Here is a 26,677-nt window from a genome sequence, read left to right on the forward strand (position 1 = left end):
GTTGCAGTAGAATCTGGTCTGTAATATATCCGCAGACCCGGGCGCCTGGGTGGCTCAGTTGGTTAAGCGACTGCCTTCGGCTCAGGTCATGATCCTGGAGTCCCGGGATCGAGTCCCGCATCGGGCTCCCTGCTCAGCGGGGGGTCTGCTTCTCCCTCTGCCCTCTTCCCTCTCGTGCTCTCTGTCTCTCATTCTCTTTCTCTCAAATAAATAAATAAATAAATAAATAAATAAATAAATATATCCGCAGACCCTAGATGAAGCGGATGACCTGCTTGGTCTAACTTCCAGCATTGTGGTTTTAGAGCGGATAGCCCTTTTTCCCTATTTTGAAGACACTGGCCAGCTCAGCCAGAGGTGCCTGGTTCCCCTGATTGGGAGTTGCCACGGCTGCCATGTTGAGCATGTCGAGCATGCACTTCGACCGATCTCTCTCCTTGGGCAGGGTACAGTTGGCTTGCTTCACCACCTTCCTTTCTTCCTTCCAGAGGGTGCCAGGCACGCTAAATAGTGATTAAACAAAAGATTAAAATTCCATTTGTGTGTGTGAGTGTGTGGCTGTTTGAACACTAATCGATTCTTCCCGTGGAATGTTAAGTAAAAGCACGCAGATACCAGAAACAGTTATTTAGACCAGCCAGTCAATCCATTTCCAATTTATTGTTTAATGGGATTTCCACGTTAATTCCGCCAGCCTCCTCCATAGACTCTCCCTCGCCTCTCTTGCCCTGCTCTCCCAACCCCTTTGCTTCCTGTAGCAGCAGGACCCCTGGAAACCAAGGGCAAAAGATGGATGCTGAGGCGAAACAGTCACAGCTTTTATAGACGAAGATTTCAGTCTACAGAATTAAAGAAATTTACAGCTACCTCTGGACTGAAAATCCAGACGTGCTTTCTTGCACATTATTGATTGCCATTGCACAGGAATTGCTGTCTTTTGAGAAGTGTCGTCCGTGCCTCTGTTGTTGCTGAAAGTCTTGTGACGTTTTTTCTGTCGCAGAATGCCACTATTAACTAGGAACTTTGTTCTTGTCTGAAGAATTTCTACATGGGCACATGCCCTTCTGTAAATGAGGAGACTCTCTAAATCCTGTTATCAGCAATGGCCAGTTGAATCGGCTCAGGTATTAGGTTGCCTCTGAAGGGCTTACAGTTTTATTATTTGATTCCCATCCCTCTTCTGTTCCCCTGACGTGCCCATCATAAGCACTGGATCATAAGCTTTCTCTAAAAATAATGTATTAATAGACCCCTTTTACTGAGAAGACCTAACTTTATGCCGGACACTGAGCTAGATGCTTTGTGTTGATTCGCTCAGTTCGTTTTCCCAGCAACCCACAGGTTATGGTTATTCTGTTAGTTTTCCCTGTTAATCAGTCAAGGAAGTTGGGGTGCACCTGCCCTGGAAGTGAAACCTAGGTTTTTTCCAACTCTGAAACTAGAGTGCTCTGAGTCATTAAACTAGACTGCCTGCCCCATTGATGAGCAGCCATTCACTCATTCAGCTGATATTTATTGAGGGCCTAAGATGGGCCAGGTATTAGCCTAGGAATAGGCCAGATGCCCAAAACAAGAGATGCCCCCGCCTTCCAGAAGCTCAGTCTATCCCAGGGAGAGAACAGCCAGATCTGGTTTGATCTTTGGGGCTGGCAAGCTATGGGATTTAGGGCAAATCTGTTCTATTCTCTTAACTTCAGATGTCATATCTGTCAATCGAGGCAGCTGGATTTAGACAAGTGGTTTTTCCAGGTTTACTGTGAATCAGAATCACTTGGGGAATGTGTTTAAAAACATATTTTGGCTTTCCACCCCCCAGGCACTTTGATTTAATAGGTTCAAGGTGGGGCCAGGAAATTACATCTATAATGAGGGCCCAGGGCTCCCAAAAACCACCCTTTGAGAAATACCGATTTGGCTGTAAACCCCATTAACACTTATACAGGATCTGTGTTGTCATGCCTGCATCCCCAGTTCCTAGCACAGTGCCTGGAATGGGGTAGGTCTTGATAAACATTTGGTGATAAGTTTGGATGATCTATCTATGGGGTTTCCATGGATGGACCTCAGAAGTCCTGAACCACCTGAAATACCACTTTTTGTTAAGGTTTGTGGGTAGGATTCGAAGGGTCCTTTGGGCACTGAAAGCTCTGTGATTTTAGGATTGAAACCTAAATTTTCTCCTACCAAAAGCTCAGACCTTTAATTGGAAAGCTTTTTAACCCATGTAGCAAAATTTGAGTTCTGTATCAAGGTGATTTGATGAGATGTCAGTTTACAGTAGATTCTTAAAATCCTAAAGGAGTTAATGTCCACATTTTATGTGTAGATTCTGGAAGTGTTCAGGATACATTCTGTTTTTGTGATTTTTCTCAATTCCTCTGAAAGTACCTATTGAGTTGGTAGTGCTATCTCCATTTTCCAGGTGGGAAGACTAGGGCACTTGTGACTCATGTAGCTTGTCCAAGGTCACACTGCAAGGGCTCTCTTCGCTGAAAACTAGCCTGGGAATCAAAGAACATGGCTTCTATCCTCTTGCCTGCTTATGTGGCCTTGGTTGGGTAGCTTGGCCTCTTTGGGCCTCAGCTTCCCCAACTGTAAGATGGGAGAGGAGTGGACTAATAGATTCTGAGCAGCTGTTTAGCTTGGATATTTGAGGTTCCTCTATAACTATGTGCTTAGACATGCAGAACTCCCTGTGTTTGCAGGCTCTGACATCCTATTAGTTTAGGGAGATGGAAGGACTATTGAAACCACCTAAACAACATAAATCTCTGTAGAACATTCCAGAGGGTCAAATATCATGAAAGCAAAGGCAATGCAGGTGGTAGAAGCTGAGGGTGTGAAACTCCCAGAATTTTAGAACCTTAATTCTCTACCCTGTCAGTTCAGCAATTCACTGTCCATTCTGAGAAGATTCAAGGAGTCTCCTTCCATGAGGTCACAACTGTGATATTCAGTCCCGTGCCCCATTCCCAGTATCGTGGGAAGACTTTCATGAGCAAATGGAGGAAGCAAAGCCCTTCATGGGATTTTAGACTCTTGAAATTGTCCTTTAAGGGTCACCTGACCCTTAACAATAGGAAATCTCCCTTTTTTTTCCCCACACTGGAAATTAAAAAAACAAAGCAAAACAAAATAAAACCTCAAAAGCCACCAGCTTGTTTTTGCCAGCGACCATACCTAAGGTTTTTGTGACCTTTGATGGTAACTATCTGTTCAACTTAGATACTAGAGCCCAGGTTTGGTCTGACCAGCACCCAAGCAGGCAGGATTATGGACTTCTTCATTCTAGACCAGTAGTTCTCAAACCTGAGTGTGCATCAGAATCTCTTGGAGGACTTGTTAAAATACCAATTGTAGGGCCTCATCCCCAGAGTTTCTGCCTTAGGAGGACTGGGGCAGGGCCCAGGAATTAACATTTCTTTTTTTTTTTTAAGATTTTATTTATTTATTTATTTATTTGAGAGCGAGACAGAGCACATGAGTGGAGAGAGGGCGAAGCAGACCCCGTGGAGCGGGGAGCCCGAGCTCAGGGGCCAATCCCAGGACCCTGAGATCATGACCTGAGCTGAAGGCAGACACTTAACTGACTGAGCCACACAGGCGCCCCAGGAATTAACATTTCTAATGAGGTCCCAGGTAGGGCAGTGCTGCTCACACTTTGAGAACCTCTTTAGATGGGCTCCTTCCATTAAGGTAGCCTCAGCTTGCCGAGCTTCTTCATTCCACCAGTGACCTAAGCAGTCAACTAAAGTTCCCAGTCTTTGGGTAGCAGAAGAGGGAAAAGGAATTGGGAGGTGGGGCTGGAGAAAAGATTGCTAAACAGCCATTGACCCATCCCTCTTGACATCTTAGCAATGGAGGCTTTTGCCTTGGGCAGGTCCCTGACCCACCCCAGGGCTCAGCTGCTGTGTGTGAAATAGGAAAGTGGCCCCAGTCAGTTTCCAAGTATATTTATTCACTTGTTTGGAGATTTGATTGTCAATTTGTTTTTAGCCAAGGGCCTTTTTAAAATGAAATCCACATGGAACCGTGGTTCAAAAAACAGATGCCTTGGGGCGCCTGGGTGGCTCAGTCGTTGAGCGTCTGCCTTCGGCTGGAGTCATGATCCCAGGGTCCTGGGATCGAGCCCCACATCGGGCTCCCTGCTCTGCGGGAAGCCTGCTTCTCCCTCTCCCACTCCCCCTGCCTGTGTTCCCTCTTTCGCTGTGTCTCTCTCTGTCAAATAAATAAATAAAATCTTTAAAAAAAAAAAAACAGATGCCTTGCTGGTCTGGTTGAAAGGGGGTCGAGCTCCCACTCTCAGCACCCCTCCTCCCAAGGCAGTGCTGAGTGTCTCCCATAGAAATGTAGCTGAACACACAGTTGAAACTTGCTGGAGGAACTTCCAGCTCAGCTTCTGTGATTTCTGAGAACCCCGCGAACTGTTCGTAGGCATGTGGGCTTTGTTTTCAGTTTTCTTTCCCTCTCTGACCAACACATCTGGCATGCTAACTTTCAGAACTTTCTCCTCACAGCTCAGAGAGGTCTGTAGGAGAGGGAACGCCAAGGATTGTTATTATCATTAGAGCTGATGTAAGGATATTGAGCCGTTGTGGAAAATCTGCCAACACAAGGATCAGCCAGAGACTTAATAAACAGGCTTGGGAATGATTTTATTCTGGTGGCTTCTTGTTAGTGCTAATGTTGCAGCATGCCACATGCTCAGGGCCTTCGTAGCTAATTACATAGGAAATAGGACTATTGGATCTTGCATGCCACAGTGGCAAGAATAAGTCTGCAGGATTTTTAATGGGCAAGGTGATGTGGAAAGCCATTCTCATTTGCATGAACACAGGAAGATATTTAAACAGCTGTGTGGTGCAGTGTTACCTGGGGAAGGCTCTAACTGAGCCCCCGGGCCAAGTCTTTAGACTTGATTCTTGGCATGGGGAAGCATCTGGCACCTTCTGATGACCCCAGATACTGGAATGAAATTCCTTTAATTAGGGATTAATAGGCCCTTATAGGGCTTCCTAAGAGGCCCACCAGGATGGACTTACCTCCCAGACACAATAAATGCCTTCAGAGCCCAGCCCCTGGGAACTGCTCTCTTGTGACTGCTGTATATTCCCATATTCTTTCAGCCATCCAATTGCTTGTTCATACATTCCACATACAATGGCCGAATGTTCACCCTCTTTGGGACTGAGCCACTTGGACTATAGAAGTGACCAAGACCCAACTTCTGCTCCTGGGCTCAGAGCTCCTCAGGCCCAGCCCAGCTCTGCCACTCTCCACTGCACCTGGGAGTCTTGCCCTGCCTCTCATTTCTGCTTACCTGAAGCTTAGCCCAAATGCTCTTAAGTCTGTGAAATTTTCCCCTGTTCTCCCAAGTGAAAGTCAACTCCTATAGCCCTTTCTCCAGGCCACTGATTTGAGGTTCACTTACCTGCCCTGCCCAGTATGTAGCCATGAGCCACCTGGAAAGGTCTGAATTGAGATGAATACAAGTGTAAAATACATACTGGATTTCAAAGGCTTAGGGGATGCCTGGGTGGCTCAGGTTCATGATCCCAGGGTCCTGGGATCGAGCCCCAGGGAGCCTGCCTCTCCCTCTCCCTGCCTCCCCCTGCTTGTGCTCACTCTCTCTGTCTCTCCCTCTGACAAATACATTAATAAAATCTTCAAAAAAGAAAAGGATTTCAAAGGCTTAGTACAAAAAAAAAGTATGTAAAATATCTCAGTGATTTTTTACACCGTGTATTGAAACGATAATATTTTAGATAGAATATACTGGGTTAAGTAAAATATATTATCAAAACTGATTCATCTGTTTTTTATTTTTATTTTTTTTGTGTGAATACTAGGAAATTTAAAGTTACACATGTGGCTCATATTTGTGGCTCCCATATTTCTATTGGATGGAGCTACACTTACTGCTTTCTCCCTTGGGGGAAAGGACTGTCTGTCCATCTGTTTTCTCTCCCGCTAGTTTCTGAGTACCAGGAGGGTGGACAGTGTGTACCTGTCATCCTTCTGACCTTTGCCCACCTGACTGGCCTACGGCAGCTCTAACAAACGTAGATTGAGGGAATTCATAAATGAGCAGATGATGACAGACAGAAGCTCCCGTAGATAGTGCAATTTACGGGTCTCTGTTACTCAACTTATTTTCCCTTTCCTTCGTTTTCACTGTTTTTATCTTTTTTTAAGGGCTCCCACAATCAGCAGAAGAAGATATTTTTCGTGGGAGATGGGCAAAAGCTGAAGGATTGGCATGACAAAGAAGCCATCAGGAGGGACGCCCAGCGCGTAGGTATGGAGAGCAGTATCGAGCACTCGAGGGTCCTGTGAAGGGCACGTATGCATGCGTGCACACACGTGTGCGTGTTTAGCAGGCATGTCTGGACCTCCTTTTCACTCCCTCTCCATTTGCCGTCATCCCTTCCCCTGCTTCTTGGGGGTCTCCCTTTTCACCTGTTAGCTGATCCCTTTCTCCACTCACATCACCAGATCCACTGCCTTCAGGAGTTGTCCCCACCACCTTTATTGGGTGATAAACAATGTCTACCCCCTTATGAGATATTTTACCACTAAAATGGGGAGCAGTCATGGTAAGAGCCAACATTTATTAAACACCTGCAGTAAGCAAGTCCCATGCTCCCCACTTTGCACATTTTCTCAAGGAAACCCCGGGTCACCCTTTGTGGCCCATTTGATGAGAAGGAACCTGGAGCTCAGAGATGTGGGGTGATCTGCCTGCAGTCACACAGTGAGAAAGATGCAGGCTTGGGACTCGAACCCAGGTCTGGAGGACAGAGTTGAACCCTACCCAGCTCTGTAGCCACAAGGTTGAATGGACTTAGCAGGCTTCAGGTAAAGTTTTCTTTGGCTAATTAGTCTTTGGAGCAGTTCCTGTTACACTGGGGAGTTGGGAAGGGGTGGGGATGGATGGGGTTTATAGAAATTATGTGGAAAATCATCTCTAGAGAGCCTGGACTAGGAGTCAGGACGGCAGCTCTGGCACCGCTGACCAACCACGTGACCATCAGAGAGATCCCATGCTCCTGGAGCCTCGGTTTCCCCATGTGTCTATGGGGCTCATGCTTCCTGCTCAGACAACCTCAGGGTGTTGTTGTGAAGGTGACACAAATAAAGTGATGGGTATGAAGCAACTTTACAATACTGGAAAGCACCGTAGAAATATAGGGATTGGTATTTTATTCATTTTTATCTCAGTTAAAAGCACCCACCACTATTGATTTTTTTTTAGATTACATTATGAAAAAACCAGACTGCAACAGGGCTCTAATAGAGCTGATATAATAACCAATGGTCAGGGAAGTCTAAAAACATGACATGCATTTTTCTGTAGGGCAGTGATTGAAAATGAAGTAGGGGTGGGTGCTGCTTAAACTGAGAAAGGAAACAGTTGAAAAAAGCTGATTTTCCAGGCAGTTATCATTACCAGAATTATTAGAACATGGAGCTAACTAGCAAGAAAAAGAGTAAGCAGTGGAGACATTATTAAGAATAATAATAATCAGCTTGCGTGGAGTGCTAACTCTGTACCAGGCATTTTGCCCTGCATTATCTCCTTAATCATTACATTGAACCTTCTTTTCCCCATTAATACGTAGGGCAAAGCCCAATCACAGAAAGGCTAACGGCATGTCCAGGATAACACAAAGCAGCGAGTGCAGGTTTGGGCTTCAAGCTGCACTCTGCCACACTCTAGGGCCTGAACTCTGAGTCACTCCCCTATACTGCCTTCCTGAAACTTCCCTCCCCGTGCAGATGCTTCTGGCTCTCCTGTTTCTGCCGGCTGCATTTGTGTCCCTTGTGGAGTCTGTCCTGGGCATGAGCCAGCAGCGTCTTATCGTGGAGCCTTCCGAGTTACAGATGGCAGCGTCCTCTCTCTCATCTGGCTGGTTGGATGTAGTAATCTGCAACTGGAGAGAGTCTTGAAGAAATGGCCATAAAATCAGCTTGTTAAAAATCACCTCATCTTCCTGAGCAACACCCTATTTACTTTGCAAAGTACATGTTGACAACATCAGCTTGATGGGAAGCTGCATGCTGACAGGTGGGGCCAAGGGCTGTGCCTGCTTCCATCCGTTCAGAGAGTTGGTGTGACTGGCCCAAGGTTGATCAGCTCATATGAAGTAGATCTGGCCTCCTGTCCAGCTGATGGGATGCCATGGTCAGGGATGTCTCGGGCCCCTGGCAGAGTAGGGGAAGCATGGACTTTAGAGCCCACAAACCTGCTCTTATAACCTTCTTGAGTCCCAGTTTATCCACCCATAGAATGAAGGCTCGCATGTCCACCCTGATGGCTTGCTGTGGGAATGACGTGAGAGCCGGTCTGTAAAGTGTGTGACATGGGCATGGCCGAAAAAATGCTCGTTCCCCTCCCCTCTTTAGGCTTCCCCTGCAAAATCTGGAGGTCTACTCTGTATCCACGTATAAAGTTTGATCTCTGTGCTTTAATCAGATCTTTCATCCCCCTTCCCCCACTCCATTCAATTAGCAACATTGACTTTGCTCTTTGCTCCTAGGAAATGGAGAACAAGGGAGACCTTACCCCATGACCGACGCTGAGAGAGTGGATCAGGCGTACCGAGAAAATGGATTTAACATTTACGTCAGTGATAAAATCTCCCTGAATCGCTCTGTCCCTGATATTCGGCACCCAAAGTGAGTGTGACATCTCTCATCTTCTGGGATCTAAGGATTTTACCTGTGGCTCTTGATGAGAATTAATTAAAGAAACAGGTACATCAAGCGAGCTAGAGGAAATTCCCTTCTTGGTACACAGGGCCTTGGTGCAGAGGTTTATGGGATCAGATTCTCCTAGATTTAGAGGTGGGGTGGCAGAGGGATGAAAAAGAGCCGGCCTCCTTCCCCTTTGAAGGCAGTGGAAACCGTAGACTGTAGGACCTCTGCATTTCCCCTCTGCTCTGGCCTTCGGGGACTTTCAAACCTCATGCTCAGACAATTGCAGTGACAGTTTCAACCCTCATGCTCCCCACTTTCTGTGTGATACATTTTTATTTCCTTTTCTTAAAAAAGGGCTTTATTTTAGCTATCCTGTGCACCTATATGTTTATGTCTTTTTTTAATAAGCTGTCTCAAATCACTTTGAGATAGGACACATCACAGCAATGATAAAGAGGGTAAGAGTGGCAACTAACATTCCCTGAACAGTTATCATGCGTCATTTGCAGCATCTGAGGTTCCTGTGAGGTAGGTCCTATAATGGTACCCATTTTACAGCCAGGGAAACTGAGGCTTAAATGAGTGTCATAACTCATGGCCCCAAGGTGGCAAAGAAGCTGAGCCAGGTCTCCAACTCAACCAAAACCTATACTCTGGACCTTAAGCTGTCCTGCCTCCCTGGCCATTTTCAGGAGGCTTGTTGCAGTGGTCCTGGTGATTTTCTACTAGAGCAGGAGTTCTGAGAGTCGGTATGTAGTAGAGTCACCCAGAAGGATGTTAGAGCCCACGATATTGTGCCTCATCCCCGTAAATCCCAATTCACTAGATGTGGGTTGGGGCCCAAGACCCATTATAAGTAAGCTCCCATGTGGTGCTGGTGCAGCTTATCTCGGGTCCACACTTTGGGAACCTCCACAGATAGAATTCGAACTGACTTCTACAGGAAGGCAGTACCGAGTGGCATTGGAGCACGCAGGGTTTTGCTCAGCGGTTAAGAAAGTAGAGCCCAGGAAAAGATAATAGCAGCTAACACTGAGTTGGTGCTTACTGTATGCCAGGCTTGGTTCTCAGCCAGTGGTTCTCAAAATGTGGTTCCCAGGCCAGCAATGCATGGGTCCCTAGAAGCGTATTAGATGTGCACATTCTCTGTTCCCAGCCTAGATCTACTGCATCAAAAGCTCTTGAGAGGGACCCAGCAATCAGTGTTTTAACAAGCCCTCCAGGTGATTCTGATGCAAAGCTTAAGTTTTAGAAGATGTTCTAGGTGCTTTAAGTGTTTTACCTCACTCAGCCAAACCTTCCAAAAACCCAACGAGGTACATACCTTTATTACAGATAAGGCATGATAAGGTTAGGTGATTTGCATAAGATGGCTCAGTGGGTAAGTGGAGCCAGACCTTGAATGCGGGCAGTCTGACCTGGCATCCGTAATCCACAAGGTCTTTCCACCTGGAAGAACTCAATTGGTAGAATGTGGTAGAGGCACATCTCGGAGATATTGCAGGTTCTGTTCAGAATACCGCAGTAAAGCAAGTCAGATGAGTTTCTTGGTTTCCCTGTGCATATAAAAGTTACGTTTACACTATACTGTTGTCGATTAAGTGTGCAGTAACATTATGTCTAAAAAACATTTATACCTTAATTAAAAAACACATTATTGCTAAAAAATGCTAATCATCATCTAAGCTTTCAGTGGGTCATATTCTTTTTGCTGGTGGAGGGTCCTGCCTCGACATGGTGGCTGCTGACTGATCAGGGTGGCAGTTACCGAAGGCCAGGGTGACTGTGCCGATTTCCTAAAATAAAGCCACAATGAAGTTTGCTGCATCGATCAACTCCTCCTTTCAAGAAAGATTTCTCTATAGCATGTGATGCTGTTTGATAGCATTTACCCACAGGAGGACTTCTTTCAAAATCGGAATCAATCCTCTCAAACCCTGCCACTGCTTTATTAACTCAGTCTATGTAACATTCTAAATGCTTTGTTGTCATTTCAACAGTCTTCACAGCATCTTGACCAGGAGTTTCCATCTCAAGAAGCCACTTTTTTTGCTCACTCATAAGAAGCAGCTTCTAATCCATTAAAGTTTTATCATGAGATTGCAGCAATTCAAATATAATAATAATAATCATGAGAAAGTTAGAAATACTGTGAGAATTACCAGTATGTGACACACACACACACACATGAAGCGAGCAAATACTGTTAGAAAAATGGCACCAACAGACTTGCCCAGCACAGGGTTGACACAAACCTTCACTTCATAAAAAACACAGTATCTGAAAAACACAGTAAAGTGAAGTGACCATAACTAAATATTAATACCAATAGTAAAGAAATAATCTTGATAGCATGTATGAGCTACTTACAGAATGTTTTCTGCCCCATACCATCTTTCAGTTCCTGCAACAATACCTTGAGGTTGGCCTTATTATTATTATTATCCTCCCGACTTTGTAGATTAGGAAACCACCCAGCCAGGGATCTGTCCCCCAGAAGGTGTGCTGCTTAACCAGGATGGGCCCTATTCATAAGGACTTCTTGCCACAAGGGGAGGGAGCGTGGGGCCTCAGAGTGCTTGTCCGTGGCGTTTGCAATAATTTGTTTCATGGTCTTCACTGTCAAGCCCCAGATTTTTCATCTAAGCCTGAGAATGTAGTTCAGATATTACTGATGTTGCTGGATTCAGAACTGTGACCTGACTCTGAGGGTCAGAAACTCAATTTATGTGTTTAGCCCCTCGCAGAGTTCAGAATTCTGCACTAATTTCATCTTGCTGGCTCTAGAAAAGAAGTTCATCTGGGAGCACTGCACTCTGACTTCAGCTACTGTTCTATGCTACTGTGGGGGTCTCAACTCTGGCTGTACCTGGGGTGGTTTTAAAAACAGACAAAGGCCAGGGCCCCGCCCTAGACCACAGGCATCTGAGTCTCTGGGGTTGCATCTGGGGTCTCAGTAGCTTCTAAAACCTCGTAAAGCAATGCTCACTTATATAACTAGGGTTGAGAAACTGCTGGTGTAAAATAAGGAATATTTTTATAACGAGAGAGAGAAGCTAGGTGTGGTCACAGCCTTCATCCGTCCATTCATCTGTTTAGTCAGTAAATATATAGGAATGGTCTCCTGTGTGCCAAGCCTTGTGCCTGACACCAAGAACACAATGATAAATGAGCCATTATTGCTGCCTTGTGCAAGAGGTGGGGACAGATGGGCCAAGCAGGTCATTACACCACAGATGAGAAAACCAGTAATAAGAGTAGACACAGAGTACTTGCAACTCCAGAGGACACCCCCATCCAGCACCAGCCTTTGCGGGAAGACACTGAAGGTGGAGAAGTAGGCAAGAGATGCACGATCTCCAACTTACTGGTTAAAAGTTTGAGGCTCCCAGCTGATTAGAGGCCCCCAGATTGGGGCCTGGCACCCTGGTCTCCAGTGCACTGCTCTCTCCCAAAAGCTCAGGAAAAGAAATGTCTTCTTAATCTAGGAGTCCTGGGGCCTACAGGCAGGTCTGTACACCTGAATGAGGTAAAACGTTGCGTTTTTCTTTTCATTAGCCTCTCGCTGAAATGCCATGTTCCTTGCCGTTATGACCGTAGGCAACAAAGCACCTGGGTTGGTGTTCGCCAAAGGAGATCCTTTACTTTTACATCACTTTACGGATGTCTAGAAATGTCATGAATACTCATCCCTGCTTTGAAATGAAGGTAGTTTTTAGAACTGCCACTACATTGTGTTGTTTAATGTGTCCGTAAGGAAATACTTCTATTAATTTTATATTGTTTATTATTTTGATAACTGTATCTCAGTCCAATTGGTTTCCTTTATAATCTGATCTATTTTATTTTATGCATTGTAAAGGCAGCTCTGAGAAGTGGCCACAGGCTTCAGCAGCCTGGCAGAGGGGTCCGGGGCATCAGTAAGGTGAGGAACCACTGTTCTAGGTGGCTGTGAATTGAGCCTAAGGATGCCTCAGGCCCCTGTTGCCGGCCTACCCAGCCAGCCTCCAAGTCACCATGAAGGATGTTGCTAAACCCAGTGCTCTGGACATCCCCCACCCCCCGCCCAACACACACTTTTTAGAATTCCCAGTGTGGAAGCTCACTTTCCAGAAATGAGTTGACAGATGTCTTGAAGAGCTTTTTTTTTCCCTGGGGCTGGGGAGGCGTTTGGTGGATCTTTCCTGCAGACAGCAGAAATGTGTGAGGAAATCAGAGCAGTGGAGACACTCTCTCCCTTCGGTTTCTTTGAGCTCAAACAACTTCTCTAGCAGGAGCTGAGGTAATGTTTGCCTTTTACTTCTTCAACTGAATTTTGACACTAGCGTGCCAAGGACAGGATTGAGGGGCTGTTTGTGCCGGCTGCATTTGCTTCCACCAGAAGTTGCACCAGGGACCATGGAGCCACAGAGAACGGAAACCGGGCAGTTGGGCCTGACTTGCTGGGCTTGCATGTGGGAGGTGGCCAGCTGGCTCTGAGGGGACCTGACCTCTGCACCACAACCCCCCCTGTCCCCCGCTGAGGGAGCCGAACAGAGGCTGGCTGGTGTGCTGGCCTGCTTTCCCTGCTACCCTCCCCGGGGGAGGGGGGCCTTGCTCGGCAGCCGTGCATGGGGGCCCCTCCAGGGCACAGAGCTGATGGCAACAGCCCCAGCTGCTTAAGTACCTAGGGTCTGAAGGTCCCTGTGCAAACTTCTCCTCTGAGAAAATGGTCATTTTCTCCCATGCAAAGAGTATCCATGGTGGGACTGAAAGCAGTCAACATTCATGGTAGGAATGAAAACTATCTACAATCCTGACCTGCTTTCTCCAGTCCATTGGTTTAGCTTTCAGTAAATGAATGAACCTGAATGGAATCTTTGTTGCAAATCTACCAGATTCTTGGTTCCATGCTTCTTTTTGCTTGTTGCTTTTTGCTAAATTAACTCTCTTGATTTATGGTATATACTGAATTTCCTCAAAAGAACTTAGAAGTTCATATTATTAAAATAGGCCAGTATTCTATTGATCACCTTTACATCTCCAACAAGTTACAAAAGCATAAGGGAGGCAATTATAGCCTATTCGTTTTGACAAGCATTTATTAAATATATACTCTGGAAAGAAAGACAGCTTGTCAGCACAAGTGTAAATCAACCACACTTACAGGACTAGTTGTAATGATAATAATAGTGCCCCCAATATGAATGTACACACAGACATACAAAAATGCTATTTGGGGGCCAAGACGGAGTAACAGGGACATTTTCCTGCCTGAAATAACAACAACAAAGGACAAGCTGTAAAGCGATGGTTTATAAGACATTGGACATCAGTCAGTGACAGGCAGTAATCCTTAAGAGATGAGAAACAAATGAGGTGAGCCCTACAAGTTCCCCAACTTTTGTCTTGAGAGAGTTTCCAGGCCGTGGTGTAGGGAGGGGAACCCAGGTAGAGCCCAGGGGACTTCCTGAGGTGAAGAGAGGGATTGTGAGAGTCCAGGGAGACCAAAGAGGCCAGAGTGCACAGGGCCAGGTCCTAGAGAGGAGAGAGCCATATGGAGATCGAGCTATGGAGATCTGCGGAGGGGTACTTGCTGTATAGAAGCTTCCTGAGACTGGGAAAGGGATCACCCAAAAGGGTTGGAGGGAACAGTGCTTAGCTCTCATACAGGGCTGAGACTCTCTACCAGTCAGACTGGGAAACCTCATAACTCATAACTTTTGGAGAATTGAGTAGAGCACTTAAAAGGGTTTTACCTCATGAAGACTAATAATTAGTCCCAGACTGAACAGTGCTCTGGACTAGTCTAAAAAATCGTAAATTAGGACCCAGGAAGGTCAAAGTAAGTAATTTAACTGCATTCCAGAACCAAAGCTTGAGATTATAAAAAGACAAAGATATTCAGCATGGACCAAGGTAAAACCCAGTCAAAGATTATCAGGCATACAAAGAAGCCAAGAAACATGGCCTATAACGAGGAAAATACTAATCAAAATAAACCCAGAGTTGACAAAGATTTTAGAAATAGAGGACACTAAAACAGTTATTATACCTGTATCCCATATGTTTCAAAAATTAAGTAGACACATGGATGTTATAAAACGACCCAAACTGAACTTCTAGAAATGAAGCTAACAGTGTCTGCAGTGAAAAATAGTGTATGGGATGAGTGGCAGCTTAGATACTGCAGGAAAAAAAAAAAAGTGAAACTGAAGAGTAGGAAATGAAACTACTCCAAAATAAAATACAGAAAAAGAATTTTCCAAAATTAAAAGAGCATTAATGAACTATGGGACAACGTTAAGCAGTCAAATATGCAGGTAATTGGAGTCTATGAAAGGGAGGAGGAAAACAGTGGCCAAAAGTTTTCCATGTGGAGTGACAACTATAAAACCACAGATCCAAGAAGCTCAATGAAACCCAATCCAAGACACATGAATAAAATGACACCAGTGTACACCATAATCAAATGACTACAAACCAGCAATGAAGACAAAGTTTTAGGGTAAGCAGAGAAGTAAAATATGTTATACACAGAGGACCAAAGACAAGGATGACAGAATTCTCACTGGGAACGGTAGCAGCAAGAGCATGGTATAACAACATCTTGAAAGTACTAAAAGTAAAAACTGTCAACCTAGAATTCTACACCCGGTGAAAATATCTTTCAAAAATAAAGGCAAAATAGAGACTTGTCAGACACAAAAAAAGCTGAAAGAATTTATCACAGCAGTTATGTACTATAAGAAATGTTAAAGGAAGTCCTTTAGGGAAAAAATATGATTACAGATGGAAATAGGGATTTCATTTACAAAGAATGAAGATCACTGGAAATAGTAACTATGTGGGTAAATAAACTCTTTCTCCCCCGCCAACTCCATTCCACCCCACCCCCTACACTATTTCTTTCTTATTGTTTAAATCTTTTTAAAAGGTATCTGACTGTGTAACCAGAAATAATAACAATATATTGTTGGGTTTAAACCTATGTAAAAGTAAAATTGTGTGCCAACATAAAGGTCAGAGAGGAGAAATGATAATGTACTACTATTAGATTCTCATACTACTTGTGAAGTGATATAATATCATTTAAAGGTATACTGTTATAACTTTAAAATGTATCCTATAAATCGTAAAACAAGGACTAAAATAGCAAAACAAAGAGTTATAGCTAATAAGCCAACAAGGGAGACAAAATGGAATAATGAAAAATATTCGGTTAATCCAAAAGAATGCAGAAAAAGAGAGAAAAGGGAACTGAGATCAGAAAAGAGAAATAGAGGGGCACCTGGGTGGCTCAGTCAGTTAAGCGTCTGCCTTGGGCTCAAGTCATGATCTCAGGGTCCTGGGATCAAGCCCCGCATCGGGCTCCCTGCTCAGCGGGGAGCCTGCTTCTCCCTCTCCCTCAGCCTGCCTCTCCCCCTGCTTGTGCGCTCTCTCTCTCTTACTCTCTCTTTCTGTGTCAAATAAATAAATAAAATCTTAAAAAAAAAAAAAGAAAGAAAAGAGAAATAACAAATACCAAGATGATGGACTTTATCCTAACCATGTCAATAATCATCACATTAAAACTAAATGCACTAATTGTAACTGAAACAGGCAGAGAATGTCCAATTAGATAAGAAAGCAAGATTCAACTACATGCTGGCTGCAAGAAACGCACTTTAAATATAAAGATACAAATAAAAGCAAAAGGATAGGAAAGATCTGTCATGCTAACACCAATCAAAAGAAAGCTTTGGTGGCTATATGAATATCAGTTAAAGTAGAATTCAGAACAAAGAATATTGCGGATAAAGAAGGTGGTTTCATAATTTAATAAAGGGGTCCTTCATCAAGAGAACATAGCAACCCTAAATGTTTATGTACCTCATAAGAGAGCTTCAAAATACACGAAGCAAAAACTCATGGAAGTACAAAGAGAAATAGACATTGCCACAATTATGAGATTTCAACACTCTTCTCTCAAAAATTGATAGAACAATTAGACAGAAAGTCAGCAAGGATGTAGTAGACTTGAACAGCGTTATCCACCAGCATGACCCAACTGACATTTATAGAACACTCTATCCAGTAACAGCAGAATGTACATTCTTTGGAAGTGCATACAGAACATTTTCCAAGATAGATCATATTCTGGGTTAGAAAGCAAGTCTCCATAAATTTAAAAGGATTCAAGTGATACAAGTTTAAAAGGATTCAAGTGTTTTCTGACCACAGTGAAATTAATTTAGAAGCCAATAACAGAACAGTGTCTTAAAATGTCCAAATGTTTGGAAACTATGTAATTCATGTATGAATAATAGATGGGTCAAAGAAGAAATCAAAAGGAAGATTAGAAATGTTTTGAACTGAATGGTAATGCAAACAGCATATCAGAACTTGTGGGATGACACTAAAGCAATACTTATGGGTAAATTTGTAGCGTTCAGTGCTTATATTAGAAAAGAAAAATGGTCTCAAATTGATGACATCAGCTTCTGCTTTAAGATACTAGAAAAATAAGAGCAAGTTAATCCAAAATAAGCAGAAGAAAGGAAATAAAAAAGATCAAAACAGAGATCAATAAAGTAGAAAATAGAAAAACAATAGGAGAAAATCAATGAAACCAAAAGCTGACTCTGCAACGGTCAATTAAATGGATTAACTTCTAACCAGACTGCTACAGAGAAAAAGAAGACACATATTACCAATATCAGGAATGAGGGAGGTGATAGAATGATAGATGCTGTTAACTATTAAGAGAATAATAAAGGAGTATTCTGAACAACTTTATGTCTGTAAATTCAGCAACTTAGATGAAATAATAAATTCCTTGAAGGGCACAAACTACCAAAGCTCACGCAAAAAGAAATGATTAACCAGAATAGTCCAAATTGATAATATAGTTAAGAACCTCCCCACAAAGAAAACTCTAAGCCCAGATGGGTTCACTGGTGAATTCTTAAGAAAAAAAAAAAATTTAAGAAATAATGCAAAGTCACAAACAATGAATCATGGAACACTACATCAAAAACTAATGATGTAATGTATGGTGATTAACATAACATAATAAAATTTAAAAAAAAAGAGTGGAGTACTTTCCAACTCATTGTGAACTCAGCATTACCCTGATACCAAAGCAAGACAAAGATATGGCAGGAAAATGGTATTACAGACCAGCATCCCTCATGAGCAGGTTGCGCAGGTGCTGTTACTGTTTTCATCGTCATCACTCACTTTTTTCAGATCAGCAAATAGAAGAATCAAAATGGGGGAGGGAGAGTGACCTGTGGCCAAAGTCACACAGGTGCACCCTGGGCAGAGTTACAGCTGGAATCCAGTTGGAAATGGATTTGTTGTGGTGGTTTGCCAACCATTGCAGTATCCAAAACACCCAGATAAAAGGGCAAGGAATTGGAAGGAGGGAGACCCCTGAAGGGGAATGGCTCTGTGGGCCCAGGAGAGCTGGTGGCGCTGAGGTCTTTCCTATTCAGGGATGACCCCCTTCCCCCCATGATAGTGTGGCCTTGATGATGCCGAGGCCTTGAGAACTAGGAAAGCTTGATGTTTATAAATATCCCCAGAAACAGAAGCAGAACCTTCTCAAATGGTGATGTACACCTGAGCAAGAAAGGCCAGGGATGTAACAAGAATTGAGCTTTCCTGACCCAGAAGACGTTGCCAGCTATGCATTTATGTTGGGGACCCTGGGGGCCAAAGGAAGCTGTTGGCGAGCTGCCGCCTGTGTTCTTGGGCTCCTGCCCTGCATGGCCACCTGTGCATGTACCCAGGGCTAATTAAATCAGGAACTTAATCTAAAGTAACTGTGTTTGTATTAGGGGCTTCTTTCCCTCCTCCACCTCCAGTCTGTAGCCCACCTAAAATATAGCTAGCCCCTACTCATTTATACCAAAAGGATCAAGTGTCAGTTCCTGCCTTAAGGAGATCTCAAGCCTATTAGTCACCTCATACTGTCTCTGCAAGTCATTCATTCATTCATTCATTCATTCAACAAATATTTATCATGTGCCTACCATGTATGCTTATTGTGTGGGCTAGTCCCTGGGGAAACAGCAATGAACAAAATAAGCAAAATTTCCTTCTTTCCTGGAGTTTACATTCTACTGGGCGGAGGAGGTCATAAACAAATAAAGGTATTATTTTTTCAGATGGTAATAAATGGATATAAGAAACATAAAGAGGCAGAGTAAGGGGTAGAGAAAGTGATGGGAATGGATGGATTTTATTTCAGTGATGGGGGAGGCCTCTCTAATAAGATGACATATGAACAGAGATACAAAGAAATGAGGGGTCCCCAGGGCAATTAACTAGGGGAAGAACTCTGTAGGCAGAGGAAACAAGTAAGTGAAAAGGCCCTGGGGCCATGATGGTTGGCCTGTGGAGCCCAATGAGCCAGGAGGAAAGTGATGGGAAGCAAGGCTGGAGAGATGTCAGGGCTGCATGGAGCTTTGGCTTTTACCAAAGGGAGTGAGATGGGAAGCGCCAGAGAGTTTTGAGCAGGGAGCAACATAATCTGGTTTTCCTTTTCAGAGGATCACTTCCGTCGCTATGTTAAGAACAGACTGTAGGCGGCCAACGGTGGAAGCGGGGAAAGCAGTTGGGAGTTGATCACAGCCAGGCAGAGAAGAGCGGCAGTGACTCAGACCGTGGTGGCAGAGAAGTAGCAGAGAAGCAGTGACCACATTCTAGATAGACTTTGAAGGTGGAGATGACAGGTTTACTTATAGACAATATGGATATGAAAAGAAGAGAAGAGACGGAGATAATGGCAAGGTTTTTGGCCAGAGCAGCTGGGAAGATGGAGTTGCCATTTACAGAAACAAAGGCTTTGAGAAGAGCAGATTTGGGGAAAACGAAGATTTTTATTTCTGTCAAGTTCAAGACGTCATTAAACATCCAAATGACGAGGTCAAGTCGGCCATTTAGTAAATGATGCCATTTATGTTGTGAAAAGTGGAAATGGTGACAGGATCCTTTTCTGAGTTGCTCTGGTTTGGTTTGGTTTGGTTTGGTTTTAAGATTTTATTTATTTATTTGACAGAGAGAGAGAGAGCACAAGTAGGCAGAGTGGCAGGCAGAGGGAGAGGGAGAAGCAGACTCTCCACTGAGCAGGGAGCTGGATGTGGGGCTCAATCCCAGGACCCTGGGATCATGACCTGAGCCGAAGGCAGACGCTTAACCAACTGAGCCACCCAGGCGCCCCTGAGTTGCTGTGTTTTTATTGTGGTTTTAATTAACTTGCTGTCCTTGAATAGCAAGACATGCCTGAGGCATAATGGATAGTAAATCTAGAAGTGATCCAAGATCAGCTGTGGGCTGTGGCGTGGCGTGCAGGACAATGGAGCTTGTGTGCCGCATGCGGGTCATGGCAGGGGCCGTGCATACCTCCTCCCACCCTCTGCAATGGGACTGAAGGGCCGGAGTCTGCACCCAGCCCTGTCCCACCCGCCACAGTGCTGCGAGGTTGGTCAGACCCTCCGTGGAACAGCGACAGGCTTGGAAGACATATTTAGTATGTACTTTTACAGTTTTTACGCTTTTTCTCATGATTTGTGTGCCGGAGTAAGCTTGCTTGACAGTTCATAATGGAGAACTTCGGTCTAAGATTAGCACCCTCGAGATGCGCAGTCTAGGAGGGATGAGGACCCCCTAGTTTGGCAGGCTGGTAGCTAGGCAGGTGTGTAGGTAGGGGCAGGAAGATAGAAAGAAGGGCTGTAGCCTGCGTGATTTGTGAGCTGAGAAAGGAAAAAGTCCAGATTTCTTTGGCACATCACTGATTTTTCAGGAGGCTTAAATCAGTTCTCTGAAATTACATGACTCCCTTCTGAACAGTGGTGTTTCTTTCAAGACAAAAGTTATTGATCCATCAGACCTAATATCGAGATTTAAAGTTGCTCATAAGCCTTAAAATGGCAGCTAATAAAATCTCTCAAATTGACTTCTTTTCTGTAATTTTAAAAACAGATTTCAGTGAATTCAGCCCTTGGGTTGAAATTACAGAGATAGCTAGCTTGTAAGCAAAAATGGCTGCCTGTCAACTAAAAAATCAAATGGGCATACATCCCCTACAATTTATGCTAGGCAAAAACCACTTGACATCCACATGAGCTGATGTGTGGTTTCTCTTCTTTTATCATTTCTGCAGACCAATGCATTTTCTGAATCTTCTAGAAATGGATGCTGTGTTCTCCATGAATAATAACAATGTTTCTCATTTATCAAGTGCTTATGTGCCAAACGTGGAGTTGAGCACTTCACCAGCCTCATTTTACTTCTTCCAACTTTGAGGTTTTGCATTGTATTTTTTTCCTTTATGTTTCAACACTGTTTCCTCATTTACAAAAACACTACAACACTTTGTGATTCCAGCCTCTCTGAAATTGTTTGTGTCTCACGGGGATCACTAGCTCAGATGCACAAACTGGACCTCAGATAAGCTCAGCCAGCAGAGAGCAGGGAAGACTCAAACCTAGATCCAAGCATATGCTCTTTCTGCTGCCTCACACACAGACCGACCCCTTCCTTGCAGAGGAGAGAGATGTTTTTAAATTCTAATCCTTTGTGCATGAAGGTTCTTGGACCAGGCATGGCAAGCAGGATTGGTGAGATAAATATAAATAGACACAACCAGCAGATGACTCAGGTTGCATTTCACTCACCGTGCTGAAGGTAATATATGCTTGTCCAGGAGCAGACAGATAACACTCAGTAAGATTGGTTACAGAGTTGGGTTTGATTTCTAAGTGGTGCTGGCCTCGAAAGGGTTTAAGGAAAAAGAGAATGATAACTATGAGTTAAGGCAATGATCATTTCTCTCCCTTCATTAAGATGGCATCCAGGGCAGCATGGTGGTAAGACCAGCAGAAGAGCTCAGCGGAGCAGCGCTGTTAAATAGAATAGGACAGGGGTGCCTGGGTGGCTCAGTTGTTAAGCATCTGCCTCCAGCTCAGGTCATGATCCCAGGATCCTGGGATGAAGCCCCGAGTCAGGCTCCCTGCTTAGCGGGGAGCCTGCTTCTCCCTCTCCTCCCCACTTGTGCTCTCTCTCTCTCTCCCGCTCTCTGTCTCACTCGCTCTCTCTCTGTCAAATAAATAAATAAATCTTTAAAAATAAATAAATAGAATAGGACATCATTCACTTCTGATTGTAAACCTCCTGCTCCCACCTTTCTTAGGGGAAGAAATCAGTAGTATTCCCTACTACCACCACCCACCTCCAATCCTAAACCTGCCCAGGTAGTGAATGCTAACAGTTTAGCTCTCTGTAGTTTTGTTTTCCTTTGTTTATGCAACATATATAGACAGATGAAGGGGTTCATTTTTTGTTTGCGGGCTTTGGGGTCTTTTTTTACAAAAATGTGGTTGTACTATACATATTTTATTCTACAAGTAGCTTTTTTTACTTAATATATTATGGTCATGTTTCCAAGACATTTCTAGCAGCTGTGTAATATTCCACAAGAATCTAACCTGTGCTACCATTACTCTGCTGATGGGCATACAGATTGTTTCTTCCAGTTCTCTGTCTCTAGACAGAGCAGCAACAATATCCTTGAACATATCTTTACATTTTTGCTTTTTCTTTTTTCCTCTTTCATGAATCATCAAGAGTCTTGTTATTGAAGCCCATTTCCTCCTAATGATGTTTACCCAGCAGTTGGCATTTGCCCGGGATCTGAAGTGTGGTCCTTCTGATGGTTATTTCCTGCTGCTAGTTCCGGGTACCTTGACCTCACATTCCATATCCGTATCGATTAACCAGAGTTCTTCCCACTGTCAGCCTGTGTTGAAAGTTGGAGCATGTGGACTACATTGGGTGTTACATGTGTGGAAGGACCAACTTTATCATGTGGGACAGCTGTGTAAAGAAACCGTTGGATTTTGCTGTGTACTTTTAAAAATTTTTTGTTGTTGTTTTCATAACTGTCTTAAAACTAGACACGGTCAGAACGAAGGGCTTTCCAAAATGTGAGTTCAACAGGGAAGGAAAAGATAGCACAAACCAAGATCCCTTAAATACTGCTTGTATCTGAAGTCTGGTGCAGGTTAGGGGGTGCCACGCCAGTGATGAACGGACGGTGCAGGGTGCATAAGTAATAATAAACCTTTGCAATTCTCTGAGCTGTCTGTTGAGGAGAGGAAAGAGGAGGTGGGTGCAGCTGGCTTCTGGCAAAGCCTCCCTGAATGGAAAAGGACCTTCATAAAGACGTCAGCCTTGGTGCATGTTGTCACACTAATCTTCTGGCTCCTCTGATTCCAGCCAGACTGTTAAAGAGAAAGCCAGCACCTATCCCATCCCCCAGAGAGGTGTAGAGAAGGGCTGGGAGCCAAGCCCCAGCTGAGGAGGGAAGTCTTGCTGTCGGGATGTGTCAGGAGAGGGCCCAGATCTGCATCTGGCGGGAGGAGAGGTGGGCAGGAGCTTTTCACACTCTGCCCACTAAGACCCAGTTTCTTCCTTTTGTTCCAGAGCCTGGAGCTATTTGTAACTTCCTCTTAGCTTCTTAGTGGCTCCAGAGCCCATTGGACATAGTCTTACTGAGAACATTTTATTATAAGGGACTATCCTTTATATAAAATAGAGAGGGAAAAACACTAGAATACTGAATTTAAATCATTTACTGAAAAATGACCTACACTGTGACCTCTAGGAGGTGGAAACTCACATTTATGAGCCAGATGCTGGACCAGGTGTATTCACCTGTGGTACCTCTTTCGTTCCTTGTGACAACCTCAATAGGAAGGAATTATATCCCCATTTTAGCCAAGTGGAAACTGAGGCTTAGGGACGCTGTGATGTTCCCAAGGTGACCCCCTGCTAAATGACGGATGTGGGATTTGGACCCAGATCTAAGTGTCTCTTCAGGCCATGCCACTTCCCTCACCATACCTGCTGTTACCACTTTAGGAAGTACCCTTTCTCTCAGGCTACCATTTGAGATAATCCATATGTCATCTCACTCTGTGACTCTGAAAACGTCCCTCCCCATGCTGGGCCTCAGTTTCCTCATCTATAAAATAAGGAGTGCAAACAAGGTGAACTTCAGGCCCTTCCAGCCTTCCTATTCAGTGATTCTCATTGGCTTTTCATGTTGAAGCTATGCAGTAGTTGGCCTTCTTCCTCAACCCAAAGAGATCATGGCTTCTGCCACCCCCAAGACACACAAACCAACTCCCAAAAGCCCATCTGGTCAGTGGAAAACCCAAAACTATCATCTTTTTGGCAGAGGAAGGTATGTTGATTTGACTCCCATGAGAAGGTGCTAAAAATGGTGCACCTATTTCTAGAAGAAGATTGTTTACCTAAGAGGACAAACACTGGGAGTTTTATTTTTTAAGATTTTATTTATTTGCCAGAGAGAGACACAGCGAGAGAGGGAACACAAGCAGAGGAAGTGGGAGACAGAGAAGCAGGCTTCCCGCGGAGCAGGGAGCCCCATGCGGGGCTCGATCCCAGGACCCTGGGATCATGACCTGAGCCGAAGGTGGACGCCTAATGACTGAGCCACCCAGGCGCCCCATACTGGGAGTTTTGAACAACAGAGCACTCCACAAGGATTTTTTCAAATGATCATTCCTTTATAAAAACACACACAACTCGCCCTTATATTCACTGAACAACAATTCGCTATATAGTGTATAGAGCACAGTGGTGATAAAACCCCACAGGCTGTGGGTAATTGCTCATGATGCCATGGTGGCCCGGGTGGTGCAGACTGGTAGGGCATCGCTAATCATGTGGAACAATACAATGTGCCCCAGCAGCCTCAAGTGTCTGTGACCTGGAAGTCCTGATTTTCATGTTAGCATTATTTCTGGAGTTTACAAATCTTAATTCTATAAAGGTCCATTCTTTTCAAAATAATAAAGAAAAAATAAGGACACTTCATCCAGCTCAAGTACAACTTTTGGATGCTTGTTTTTGTTTTTCTTTTCTGAGAATGGACTTGGGAATAGGATGGACTCCTTGGCCGCAAGGTTACTTTGGATGGGGCAGTCCCCTGCAAGGAGGCAGGGACAATAAAGGGAAAAGGAAATGTAGCTAGTTGGAATGTGGGAAAAACCAGCGAGGCTCTCTAGGAGGAGGATGTGGAACCAAGGCATAGCCAGGCCTCCCAGTGCCTGAAATGGGCAGATCTTTCCAAGTCCGGCTACCAGAGTCTCTTACGACACACTCAACAGCAGAAATTTCTGGATCCCATCAATCAAGAGGCCTTGGCTCTTCTCTGTGTAGCTCTGTGTCTGCTTCCCTCTTAACTCTGGGACTCCCTTTCCATACATCAGGTGCATCTCCAAGAAAGAGAAAGATAATTTGATTGGCCTGGTGTACCCCATTTAGGCACATTTCTTGCTAGGCTATTGACCACTGGCAAGTTGTTGCATTGGCTGCCCTTGGGTCAGGGCTCTGCCCCTGCCCCCCAGCACCATCATGGCCAGGGAAGGTGGGTCATCAGGACCCACCCAGGACTCCTTCCTCAGCCTTCCTCAGGCATAGAAGGCATGGCCAACTAGGATTGACCTGATCAGCACAGGTGTTTCTTTTTGGACCAAGGTGGCACTTGATGCACCCTTATGTTTGCAGAGCATCAAGATGTTCCTGTCCTATTCCTTCTCAGCTCATACCTGCAAGTCCATTTTCTTTTAAAGATTTTATTTATTTGAGAGAGAGCTTGAGTGAGCATGAGCGGGAGCGAGGGGCAGAGGGAGAAGCAGGCTCCTCGCTGAGCAGGGAGCCCAACATGGGACTCGATCCCAGGACCCCGAGATCATGACCTGAGCTGAAGGCAGACGCTTAACCAACTGAGCCACCCAGGCACCCCTGCAAGTCCATTTTAAAAAGGAGGAAACTGAGGCCGATTTTTTTTAAATTTTTTTATTAACATATAATGTATTATTTGTTTCAGGGGTACAGGTCTGTGATTCATCAGTCTTACACAATTCACAGTGCTCACCATAGTATAACTCCCCAATGTCCATCACCCAGTCACCCCATCCCTCCCACCCCACCCCCACTCCAGCAACCATCAGTTTGTTTCCTGAGATTAAGAGTCTGTTTTGGTTTGTCTCCCTCTCTGGTTTCATCTTGTTTCATTTTCCCCTCCCTTCTGCTATCTATGATCCTCTGTCTTATTTCTCAAAATCCTCATATCAGTGAGATCATATGATACTTAGCTTTCTCTGATTGACTTCTTTCACTTAGCATAATACCCTCTGGTTCCATCCACATCATTGCAAATGGCAAGATTTCATTTTTTTTTTTGATGGCTGCATAATATTCCATTGTATATATACACCACATCTTCTTTATCCATTCATCTGTTGATGGACATCTAGGCTCTTTCCATAATTTGGCTATTCTGGACACTGCTGCTATAAACATTGGGGTGAATGTGCCCCTTCGGATCACGACATTTGTAACTTTGGGGTAAATACCCAGTAGTGCAGTTGCTGGGTCGTAGGGTAGCTCTATTTTCAACTTTTTGAGGAACTCCATACTGTTTTCCAGAGTTGCTGCACCAGCTTGCATTCCCAGCAACAGTGTAGGAGGGATCCCCTTTCTCCACATCCCAGCCAACATCTGTCATTTCCTGACTTGTTAATTTTAGCCATTCTGACTGATGTGAGGTGGTATCTCATTGAGGTTTTGATTTGGATTTCCCTGATGCCAAGCGATGTTGAGCACTTTTTTATGTGTGTCTGTTGGCCATTTGGATGTCTTCTTGGGCAGAAAGGTCTATTCATATCTTCTGCCCATTTCTTGATTGGATTAGTTGTTCTCTGGGTGTTGAGTTTGATAAGTTCTTTATAGATTTTGGATCCTAGCCCTTTATCTGATATGTCATTTGCAGATATCTTCTCCCATTCTGTTGGTTGTCTTTTGGTTTTGTTGACTGTTTCCTTTGCTGTGCAAAAGCTTTTTATCTTGATGAAGTCCCAATAATTCATTTTTGCCCTTGCTTCCCTTGCCTTTGGTGATGTTTCCAGGAAGAAGTTGC

The 26,677-nt window shown here is 44.3% G+C and overlaps 1 protein-coding gene across 1 annotated transcript in view; it reads left to right on the forward strand.

Moving 5' to 3' along the window:
• The window catches only part of GALNT10 (polypeptide N-acetylgalactosaminyltransferase 10), a 219,924-nt gene that overhangs the window by 89,905 nt on the left and 103,342 nt on the right, over positions 1 to 26,677 (forward strand). The window contains exons 2-3 of the mRNA XM_081826212.1: positions 6,196 to 6,298; positions 8,541 to 8,679. Coding sequence (XP_081682338.1) covers positions 6,196 to 6,298; positions 8,541 to 8,679 — 242 coding nt within the window. The remainder of the gene's footprint in view (positions 1 to 6,195; positions 6,299 to 8,540; positions 8,680 to 26,677) is intronic.

This window comes from Leptonychotes weddellii, chromosome 7, assembly GCF_054177405.1.
Source record: "Leptonychotes weddellii isolate Sample4059 chromosome 7, ASM5417740v2, whole genome shotgun sequence".
Lineage (NCBI taxonomy): Eukaryota > Metazoa > Chordata > Mammalia > Carnivora > Phocidae > Leptonychotes > Leptonychotes weddellii.